The following is an 11224-nucleotide window of genomic DNA, read 5'->3' as shown; positions in this document are numbered from 1 at the left end:
ATGATCCCTATGGAATTCCTGTCAGATTCCTTTTGCAGGACTGGTTTCCAGTCCCTCCTCTCCCAGTTTATCTTGTGCCTGGCATTGCTCCATCTTAGGTACAGAATCCATTATTTGGACTTGTTAAATTTCATCCCATTAATCATTAATTCCATTCTGTTTCACAGCTGGGGAACAAACACCCATCCCAGACTCTATTTCCATTCTTTTCCACCTTACAAAAAGGTCGCTGGGAATGAGACATTTCTCCAGAACAGCGTCACAAAACTTTGGAGGAAAACAAGCATTTCCAGCTTGGAATAAGAATTCCTGCTGAGCTTGGAGAATACAGATGTGCAGCTCTGATGTGAGGATTTTCCATGGACCAGCAACAGCAAAGACCATTCTGTAGAACTTGACCTGGGTAGAGGCAGTGAATGACTGAAGGCACTAGGAAAAGGGTTTGGACAGATCCAGGCTGGGAAGGAATGGTTCAGTCTGAGAACTCCTGGATCCATTTGGAAGAGGAGTTTCCTTCATCAGGTTACTCAGATTTCTCCTGCCCCAGCAATGCCGCAATTCAGTGTCACATTTTTACACAAAACCCTTCAGTCTCTTCAAACACCTTCGGCCTTTTGCTGCACATCTCAACCGCAAGAGATGTTATTTGTTGGTTAAAACTGACGTTGCAGAGTATCTAAAAAGTTAAAGACCATGGAATCATGGAATGATTTGTTTTGCAAGGGAAGTCCAAGATCCTCTTGTTCCAACCACCTGCCATGGGTAGGGACAGAGATGCTGAGGGCGAGTCTCTGGCACTGAAGCTGACTAAAAAAAATGGTCTGTGATTCTTTTTCCTGCCAAACCCCACTGATTGTATCCAAACTGCCTCTGGGAATGGTCTCTGGGTAGTTTTAACTCCTCTGCCACCCCCAGGAGTTGTTTGGGAGAGCCTTGACCTCAACCCATGCTGGTGACAGTAGGGATGAGGAACCTCCAGTGCCCAGAGGTCTCCACTGGCCTGGAACTGTGATCTTTGGGCCTGAGACTTGCTGGTCCCATTCCTAGAAGGCCAGAAAAGTAGTAAGTTTTTTGTATTTTGGGTTCCATGATTTTTAAGGAAATATTTTTCTCACCCTTTATTCACCCTGAATTTCTGTGGGGGCTGTGGGTGTATCCCACCTCTGGTGCTCGTTAAGCAGGATCCTTCCAGGGAATACAATGTGTTTCAGGATGTCTTGGCCTTGATTTATCCCAAAATGGGACTCAGAATGTGTACAATAATGCTAAAAAAAGCATCACAGGGGGACAATAAATTTTGGGGATAGCCAGATAGTGAATACATTTTAATTTTAATTCTCGATTCTTCTGGATACAGGGGACACTGATGAAAACCCTGCAAGAATTTCTGACAGCGATATGCTGGCAACAAATCCCTGATTCCCATGGACACTGGGAATCAACGGATCTCCATGGCAAAGGCAAGTATTTATTTTGCCCATCAGAAGGGTGAGGAGAAACAGGGCAGAGCTGCGCACTTGAAGAGCACCTGATAACAGAACATTTGCTGCAACAACATCAAAGACGGTAAATTAATTGGTTGGGATTATGAAGGGCAGGGAATCAGCTGTCTTTCATAGTCCATGGGTGTGAGAAGGTTGCTAAATGCTCCGTCATTTTACCACAAGGCAATTGGAGCTAGTCCAAAGGCCATGACTGCACATGAGCACCTCATTCATGACAAGCAATTACCATTCCCTGCCTCCTCCCTGCAAGAGCAAGAGTGGAGAGGGTTGTTTGCCTAATTGTTTTCTTTTAAATATTCCCATTTTACTTCAGTAGTTGAATTCTGAAGACTAGCCTGCCTATATTTTTCTAAATTTCTGTTTTTCATTTCATGTGAGGAGGAATAGAATAGGTCAGGTGCATTCAAATTATCACATCTCAATTAATGATTTGAATATTTGTGTGTGATAGCCACACCTTCCTCTCTTTTTACTTATGACAGCTGAAGAGGTGTCCAAAAAATAGTATTTTAAGCAAGATGATCACCCTCCTCTTCACTGCAGAAATGTTGGATTTACAGACAGAGATTACATAATTTTTTCTTAAATTTGTCTGTGAGAGCAGACGAATCTGTATTTTTGCAAATTCAAAGGCTGCTGCCAAATGTAAATCCAAAAGCACACATCACTACTCATTTGGCACCTGTGTGTGGCACCACCCAGGTTTGTCCCTGCAAATAACAGTGTGTGGCGACCCCTGAGGAAAACGAGTCCATCACTCCACTTTCACTCCCCTGCCCTGGGTGAAGTTCTTGTTCCACAGAATTCCCTCAAGGCCAGATTGAATCTGAATGAAAATAAGCAGAGATGAAGGAGCAAAATGTTTTTTTCTTTTCTGACTCAGCCCCATGCCTACCACCTCTGTTTCAGGGGAGGTGGTGACACTACCCCAGCCAGGGAGAGCCACCAGCAGAGCTGGGAAAGGTTCCAGGGCTGGGTCATGGTGTCTTGAAGTGATTCATGTGGGGAACCGCTGGCAGAGGTGAGCAGGTGCCCTTAAATTTCAGTATTCCAGGCATAGAGGTTATTTCAGTGTCGGGGTGAACTCATCTGGTGTAAAAAATTCTGGGAAAGGCACATTACAAGAGCTTTTTTATTGAGTTGATGGCCTTTAAGGTGATGTCCCCATAAAATAAGGATGAGAAATCGGAGAAGCCATAGAAGGAGGAAGTTGGGCTTGCAAGAGAATCTGAGAATCAAGAGCATCATCAGAGGAGTCAGAGCATCACCTGCTTTGCAAAGAGTCCTGAGGAGGAGCTTGGAAAGGCATTAAGAGAGCTCAGGATAAGGTCAGAAACGAGGGATCAAGGGATCTCTGCCACAGAGAGCTGTCAAGTGGCAGAATGGGCATGGGATTAGTCAAGACAATGGGGATGAACTTGGCTTGTCCTGATTGAGAGGCAGCTACAATTCATTGAGGGATGTTCTGCAAAGGGCAGGAATTTGGATTGGTTTTAGTGGCTTAATAAGAGGCAGAGCAGAGCTAATCAGGCTCTCTCTGTTCTATTTGCCCCCAAAAACACCTTCATTACTCAACATGTGCATGATTCAGAGCAGGAATGTGGCTGTGCAAGGTGGGTTGGGAGCAGGTAAGCCTTCCTCAACTACCTCTGTGAGATTATTTTTGGCCTCAATCTCTCCCCTGGCCCTTTAAAGTCACTATCTGAGCATCTCTCCATGTGTTGGGCCTGATACCATCTGTACAAAGCAGAGGAAAGGAAATGCTGTGGAACTCGCCCCAGGCCATAAAGGAAATGTAGAGCACAGCAAGGAACTGCTGGTCCCCAAGTCCAGCTCATCCAGCCTCTCTGCCCCACAAACTTTCTCCAGTGGTTTAAATCCAGTTTTTAATCAGCTGTTGCAACTTGGGTTGAGTTCAGAGGAATTTGGTGACATTTTTCAGGCTGGGGAAAGGCACTGGATATAAATTCTAATGTGCTGTGGGAAATACTGGATGGCCTAATCCTTATCCACAGGGACAATGAATAACGGTTAATTGTACCAGGAGTAAACAGAATCATGAAGCCTTAGAATCATGGAATGGTTTGGGTTGGAAGGGGCCTTCAAGAGCATCTCATGGGCAGGGACACCTTCCGCTAGACCAGGTTGCTCCAAGCCCCATCCAACCTGGCCTGAGACACTTGAATTGTTTAAAGACCCTGTCCTCAATTTTAGGCTTTTTGGGAAGTGTGGAGAGGACAGAAGAACTAAAAAATCTGTTTGAGAAGAAACTTCCTCAGGCAAAATAGACCCAGCCTTATTTTTTCAGATGAATGTTGCGCTTTTGTGTCCTGCAGCACCCAAAATGTAAATTGTCGCAGATTTCTTCACCAACAGAGCACGTTGGTGACAGAGGGTGCAGGGGCAGAGCAAAGGGACCTGACCCAGAGTCCTATTGAGCTGTGTAATGGGTTTAAAGCAGGAGGGGGAACCAACCTTTCTGCCAACGTGCAGTCCCAGCCCTTGGGAAAACATCCCGTCCTCTTCTTGGTCCTGCCCTGGCCCAGCCCAGGTTCTGATCGGCAGCTGAGTCATTTATCTGCCCCAGTTCGCCACCTCCTTGCCCTTCCCAGAATTTAGAGGGTTGTTTTTGAGGCTGCTCTGTCGGTGACCTGAATGCAGAGTGAGGTTTGGGGTTATTCCAAGTGCTGTGCCGAGTGCCATTAGTTCCACCACTCGCATGGGGTTCCTGCCCAGTTCTTTACTGTGCCTGTCCCAGTCTTGGCCTCTCCCAGCTGCACCTTCTTTAAACTTTTTCATCACCAAATCCCAGAATCCCAGAATATCTTGGGTTGGAACCCCCCCCCACCATTGACAGGGACACCTCCCCTATCCCAGGTTGCTCCCAGCCCCATCCAACCTGGCCTTGGACACTTCCAGGGATGGGGCAGCCACAGCTTCTCTGGGAAAACCTGTGCCAGGGCCTCACCACCCTCACAGGAAAGAATTCCTTCCCAATATCCCATCTAACCCTGCCCTCTGGCAGTGGGAAACCATTCCCTGTGTCCTGTCCCTCCAGGCGCTTGAACCAAGTCCCTCTTCAGCTCTCCTGGAGCCCTTTTAGCCACTGAAAGCTCTCCCCAGAGCCTTCTTTTCCCCAGGCTGACCAACCCAAATTCTCTCTGCCTTTCCTTATAGGAGAGGTGCTCCATGCCATCCTACCCATGAAAAGTCCAGGTACATCCACAGAAAGGATTTATCTCTAGGTAAATACAGATGAGAATCACTCACTGGTCAACCCTGAATTTATTCAGAGCAGAAGTTGGAAGCAGGAATAATCCTTTGAGCTTCTAAGAGATTAGACATTAGGTCTCAACCTCCAGAGCTTTGGAAAGCCACCTCTTGGCTCTGGGAAGAAACTCCTCAGTTCTGTGCTCGAGGAAGTAGACGGCATTGCCTTGGGACCAACACGTTAAAGCAGAGATGAACAGCCCCCATTTATGGTCCTCTATCTTATTTTTGGGGACAAAACCCCCAAATTCCCATCCCTGGAAGTATTCAAGGCCAGGCTGGATGGGGATCTGAGCAACCTGGTCTCGTGGGAGGTGTGCCTGCCCAGAGCAGGGGATAAGAACAAGATGGTCTTCAAGGTCCCTTCCAACCCAAGCCATTCCATGATTTTATGAATGTGTTTGACCTCTCCAGAAGCTGGAAAAGGCTCTGTTTCACCCAACATCCCTGGGGACTCCAATGACTCTGGTGCCACCATCCCTTGGCCACTTAAACGCCCAGTCTCCAGAAACGACCATTGTAGCCAAATTGCTTGTTGGAAATGGCCTCTGGATGTGGACATGCATGGGAATTGTTTCAGAAAGTGGGCACAGGGCACTGAGATGTCAGGAAAATCCCTGCAGTGCAAGCAGAGGATTCCCTGGAATGGAGAGTTCGTGGAGTTGGTCACCCATGCACAGTGGGAAATACACAGCTGGATGAGCCCCTTTTCATGGATATGATTCAGGAGGTTTGGAAAAGCCAGAATAAATCACTCCACTTGTCCCATAGCCTCCCTTCACCTATAACCAGGTTGGATTCCTACAAACAAGGTGGCTCATTCTTGATTTTCTCCGCGGAAACCCCTTCCCAACTTCCTACAATTAGCAGCTTGTTAATGCCTTGCATCCCAAGGATTTACGCACTTTCATCTTTCACAACAGCAGACGGTGTCATTATCTCCTGACATCCCACTGACTTCATCCCAAATGGGATTTTGACCCTTGTCCCATGGCTATGGATCCTCCAGGCAACTCATCCCCACCAGGGAAATGATTCCTTGTTATTTCAGCCCGTGGAGCCGCACATCCTTGTCAGCTCCAATAATTTTTAAGGTGTAAGAGAGGAATTTGGTGCTCTTGGCCAATCTCCCTCCCCTTTTAATCCTCCACCCACTGCTGGCCTGACTTCACAGCTCCTTAAATCCTGTTGCTCCCACCCAGGGCTCTCCCAGATTCACTCTCCATGTTTCCTTCCTTGTTTTTTACCAGATCTCTTCACGTGGGTGTAGCTTGGAAAACCCACCTGAGAGTTTCTCTCCGGCCTCTGTACGGTGCTTTTTCTTCTGCCTTTGCCAAAGGATCTCCCAATACAAGGTGGTAACATCCAAGTTTAGATCCATAAAATAAATCAGCTGGAGAAGGCACAGAATAACTATGAATCTATAGCTGTAAAGAGGCGCTTTAACTGTATATGAGAGGTGTTATAGAGTTTGCCTTGCACTCAGACACCTCACTGGTGTTGTTGAACCTCAAACCATTGGCCTTGGAACATTGACCCAGCGTGTCCAGATCCCTCTGCAGAGCCTTCCTGGCCTCCAGCAGATCAACATCCCACCCAACTCAGTGTCATTGGTGAACTTCCCGAGGGTGCTCTTGACCCCCTCATCCAGATCATCAATAAATATATTGGACTGACCCCAATACTGATCCCAGGGGGACACCACTGGTGACCAGCCACCAGCTGGAGGTGGCACCTTTCCCCACCCCTCTGTGGAATCAGACAGTTTTTAACCCGGACAAGAGTACACATTCCCAAGCCCTGGACTGCCAACTTTTCCAGGAGAATATCGTGGGAAGCAGAATCAAAGGCTTTCCTGAACTCCAGATAGATACATCCACAGCCTTTCCCTCATCCCCTGGGGGGGCTTCAGGTCACATTGCACAGCAGTGACCTGGGCTAGACATCGGCCGGCTACAAAACACCCACAGCTCTGCTGCAGGCAGAAATAGGTGACTGAGTAATAGATACCTGACGCACACAGTTGGTGGAGAAATAACTTTATTTGAGGTGTTTTGCAGATAACATGAACACAAATTTCCTTATCTGGTAGCACTCAAGCTTTGCAAGATTAAAGCAGAAGCCATCATATGGCTCCCAGGGTGCTGGGTGCCCAACACACCCCACTGCTCCTGGTACAATTCCTGTTGTTAGAAGGGTGCTCCAAGACTTGCTGTGGTCATGGGAGGCCTCTTTGCTCCTCACAATTTGTTGTTGAGGACAATCCAGAGCACTCCGGCCGCTATTCCTCCCGCCAGCCCATAGCTGGACCTCACACTGCCCGCGGCGTTGACATTGCAGAGGTCACTGCTGCAGCAGGAGATGTTCCTGTTGCCCACATTGAAGTCCTGGTAGGATGCATCACATGAGGAATCGCACCCCTTGCTGATGATGCTGAAGAGCCCCACGACCCCTGGGAGGAAAGCAGGACCATTATTACAAGCACTCAGTACAAGCCAAGCCTCATGGAACTGAATAATGGGATGCTGTTCTTATCTGAGCTCGTTCCTTGGGAGCAAAATCGGAATCACAGAATGGCTTGAGGTGGAAGGGACCTTCAAGATCATCTCATGGGCAGGGACACCTTGCACTATCCCAGATTGCTCCATGCCCTGTCCAACCTGGCCTTGGACACTTCCAGGGATGGGGCAGCCACAGCTTCTCCGGGCCCCACCACCCTCAAAGCAAGGAATTTCTTCTTAATATCCCATCTAACCCTGCCCTCTCTCACTGTGAAGCCCAAACCCAAACATCTTTGTTGCACGGAGCCTTTCAACACCTGGGAAATTATGGAAACAAGGTTATTCCCATATCAGGAGGCAGAGTTATTGTTTGATTTATTTCTGAGAGGCACAGCCCATTTTTTTGGTCAGTTTTGGCAGCTGCTGGTTACCAGCAGATTTTGACCTCCGGGAGATCCGATCCATTCTCCTCCAGGAGATCTAAAATCCATTCTGGGCACTAAATCTTTGCCCTGTGCAATAAATAAGGAAGAGTTCTACAACATCTTGGCTCTCCTGCATGTGAATGCCATGGATTTGCACATTCCCAACCAGGATAATTCCTACTGGCGGTATCACATCTACTGCCTGACAGAGAGAAGGTTCAATGTGCCACTGATGCATTTTGTGCTCCAGGTCTAAGAGCAACTCAGCTGTCAGCACAGATATGGACAGGGCAAACCAGATCTAGAATGGGAAGATAAAATCCTAATTTTTCAAGGTTCCCCACAGACACAGAGATGAAATTCTGTCATTTTCATTGATCTCACCTCAAATCTGCGCTTTCACGACCAGGTTGGACCAGGCTCAGCCCCTCCCATTTTAATTCATGTTTGCAAATATTGCAAAAAAAATTAACCATTGCCCTTGCAAGCAAATAATTTTTGGTGTTGTGAAAGAGAAATAAACCTAATTTTGTGCAGGTGAAACACATTTGCACACTGAGGTTTGCTGGCCCAAACCACCTGCTGTATCCAAAATGGGTGAGCCTGGATGGGACACCTGAGGCTGGGAAGATGTTTGGCTCCAGCATCCCAACTAACTCATTTTCCACCCCCACTTTTCCTTACGGATGACATCTGTCTTGCACATATTCTTCTCGCCACACTCCATCTTCGTCATGCACTTGGAATTGCTGAGCTGGGATGTGCAGCTGTAGCACTGCAAAGATGAACCTGCAAGAAACCAAGAGAGGTTAGGAGAGAAATCAGGGAATTATGGAATGGTTTGGGTTGGAAGGGACTTTAAAATCATCCAGTTCCACCCCTCTGCCATGCGAAGGGACAACTTCCAGTTGACCAGGTTGGTCCAAGCCCCATCCTACCTGGCCTTGGACACTTCCAGGAATGAGGCAGCCACAGCTTCCGTGGGCAGCCTGATCCATTTTTTCACCACTCTCATTGTAAAAAATGTCTTAATTATAGTCAACCTCAATCCACCCTTTTTTATTTTTAAAAAATTACCCTTCATCCTATCCCAACAGGACCTCCTAAAAATTTATCCCCAACTCTCCTGGAGCCTCTTTAGGCACTGAAAGGGGCTGTGAGGTCTCCCCAGGGTTTTCTCCTCTCCAGAGTGAACATCCCCAGCTCTCCCAGCCTGGCTCCAGAGGAGGGAGGCTCCAGCCCTTGAAGCATCTCCATGGTCTCCCCTGGATTTGCTCCAGCTGTTCCATGTCCTTCTGATGTTGTACCCCAGAACTGGACCCAGTCCTGCAGAAGGAGGAACAATTCTACACCTCTCATGTATCTTCAATCTACCCAAAGCTCTCCAGAGAACTCAACCAAGTGTTTGCACTGGGAAACTGGACCATTCCTGGGCATCCTCAAAGGAAGATATCTCCTCTGCTTTGGGAAAAAAAAAATTTTTTTTCCATTTTTTTATGGATTATAATGCACCTAGTTGAGGTGGGAGTCAGGTTTGGCAGGTGCTGAAGATATTTTGGATGTAGTCAGTGCAGTGAGGGAGCAAAAAGAGAGCAGATGGAGCTGGGCTTGAAGAGAATAATGGAATGGTTTGGGTTGGATGGGATTTAAAGATCATCTCATCAGGGACACATCCCTCTAGACCAGGTTTCTCCAAGCCCCATCCAGCCTGAGGGATGGAGCAGGATTTTTCAAAGTCTCCTCGCATTGTCTCAGTTCTGAACTTGTGACTCTCACTCTCCATCTCCCCCTCTTCGAAAACAAAGTTCAAACATGACTTTTACCCCTCTCTGACCACCCTGTTCCCACTCCCTCAAGGAAATGTCTCTCCACAGGGGATGGAAATCAGTGCTGGCAACACCTGCTGGGCTGTTCTGTGCATCCAGCAAAGGCAGGATAAACCTGACAGTTCCCAAGTGTCCAGCCCTGGTGACAAATTGTCCCCAGAGGAGTGAGATTGTGGTGTAATTACCTGTTCCTGTCACCTACTTGTGCCGCAGGCTGTCACTGGAGCCTTGCAAGTGTCAGTTAACATTAATATATATGTATATATTTCCTTTAGATCACCAAACCTGTATCATGAATCCCCCAATTCAGTTGCATAAAATACTCTTTTAGGATACTGAAAACCCCTATTTAGAAATTAGGGATTGAAGGAATTAATTTGAGGCACTTGGTGTCCCTCTGTCTAAGACACTCCGGTGTAGACGACTGATGCAGTCACAGAGGTGAGCAGCCAACCCCCAATTTGTCTGAGTGCTGCACTCTGTTCTCACATTGTTCTGACTTATAATGCCATAAAAGTCAAATTTTGAGTGCTCTGATGGAAGCTGGCAGAGAGAAAGGTCTGTGGACTGCGCAAGATCCTTCACAGCTTATTCCTTAGGCATCCTCTGCTGATTGAAAAACTGCTCAGATTTGATTCTTCTCTTCACTGGTAATAGGGAAAAGCTGCTTTAAACCCTTTTTTATTTTTTCTCAGTGAAGCTATAAAAACATGAGGGTGTCCAAAGTCCACCCATCCACTCTATAAAATAACACATCATGGCACTGTTGTTTTTACTGTCTTACACAATTCTGGAAATCTGGATGGTGTCAGGGTCTGCTTTTGAAAGGAAAAGTCAGAAGAAAATTTTGGAGGAAAACTTTGCAGAAATATTGCAATTTTGATAGCCTGGGAAGAAGGAAAATACTCCCCCCCCCTCCCCCCCCCCGCACTTAACCGCTTCCCTACTCCCTTAACTGTGTGGTCTGGCTTAAAAAACTTGGATTTTGATTAATTCAGGATTTCTCTTTCCTGGAAGCTATGAGGATTCCACCATCCCCAGGATGGCACTGTGCATTTTTCCCACTCAACACCCATCCAAAGGGATATATCTTGGGATGACCATGTGCCAACATCTCTTCCCTCCCTGCCAAACCCCACCACAAATCCTTCTCCCAGACTCAAGATCTGCAGGAAGGGCTGGGGGGTGGATCCTTTTCGGGATCTTACCTGAGTCTACGCACAGGAGTGCTCCCAGCAGGAGCACAAGGAAAGCCTTCATCTTGGAATAACCTCTCTGGGGCTGCCTCTGGGTAGTTGTCCCTCCTGGGGCAGGTTATATATCCAGGGAGGCAGGGCATGCCCACAAGGCCATCCCTGAAAAGGCACCTGAGGGAGCTGCTGGCTGGACCAAGGGAGGGGTTGCTTTGTGCGTTGGGATATTTGTGTTTGGTGCCTCTCCTGTTTCCCTGACACTCTCTGGGCTCCCCTCCACCGCTGCCACCCCCGCCTTCCCTCCTACCCTTGGGCAAAGTGCTCACAGGAGTGGAAAAAGCCCCAAATTCTTCTGAACAAGGCCAGCCTTATGCATTTCTTCAGAGTCACTGAGGCTGCAGTGGCACCCTGTGAACGAGGCTCTCCACCCCCGTGCCACCCTGAGTGGAGCCATTGTGTTTAAATTGGGGACAAAATGTTCTTTGAATCAACAACTTCGGGTAT

General features: G+C 47.6%; 1 protein-coding gene across 1 annotated transcript; it reads right to left on the bottom strand.

Annotated features, from left to right (window-relative positions):
* Window positions 1-6798: 6798 nt before the first annotated feature.
* On the bottom strand, window positions 6799-10948 carry LOC125317434 (prostate stem cell antigen-like). The gene is made up of 3 exons (XM_048287221.1): window positions 10736-10948; window positions 8386-8490; window positions 6799-7227 (listed from the first exon to the last, which is right to left on the bottom strand). Exons 1-3 carry the CDS (start codon window positions 10785-10787, stop codon window positions 7016-7018), a joined length of 369 nt encoding a protein of 122 aa, XP_048143178.1. The 5' UTR covers window positions 10788-10948; the 3' UTR covers window positions 6799-7015.
* Between the last annotated feature and the right edge of the window lie 276 nt (window positions 10949-11224).

This window comes from Corvus hawaiiensis, chromosome 26 (genome assembly GCF_020740725.1).
Source record: "Corvus hawaiiensis isolate bCorHaw1 chromosome 26, bCorHaw1.pri.cur, whole genome shotgun sequence".
NCBI lineage: Eukaryota > Metazoa > Chordata > Aves > Passeriformes > Corvidae > Corvus > Corvus hawaiiensis.
Note: the sequence above shows the minus strand (reverse complement) of the source record. Positions and strands in the feature narration are given on the sequence as shown.

What these genes read in the sequence shown, in the direction of transcription:
- LOC125317434 (XM_048287221.1), bottom strand. Translation starts at nt 10,787, where the DNA reads ATGAAGGCTTTCCTTGTGCTCCTGCTGGGAGCACTCCTGTGCGTAGAC. An exon ending in ACTCCTGTGCGTAGACTCAG is followed by an intron (nt 8,491 to 10,735) that starts GTAAGATCCCGA and finishes GGTTTCTTGCAG; the next exon opens with GTTCATCTTTGCAGTGCTAC. An exon ending in GTGCAAGACAGATGTCATCC is followed by an intron (nt 7,228 to 8,385) that starts GTAAGGAAAAGT and finishes CTTTCCTCCCAG; the next exon opens with GGGTCGTGGGGCTCTTCAGC.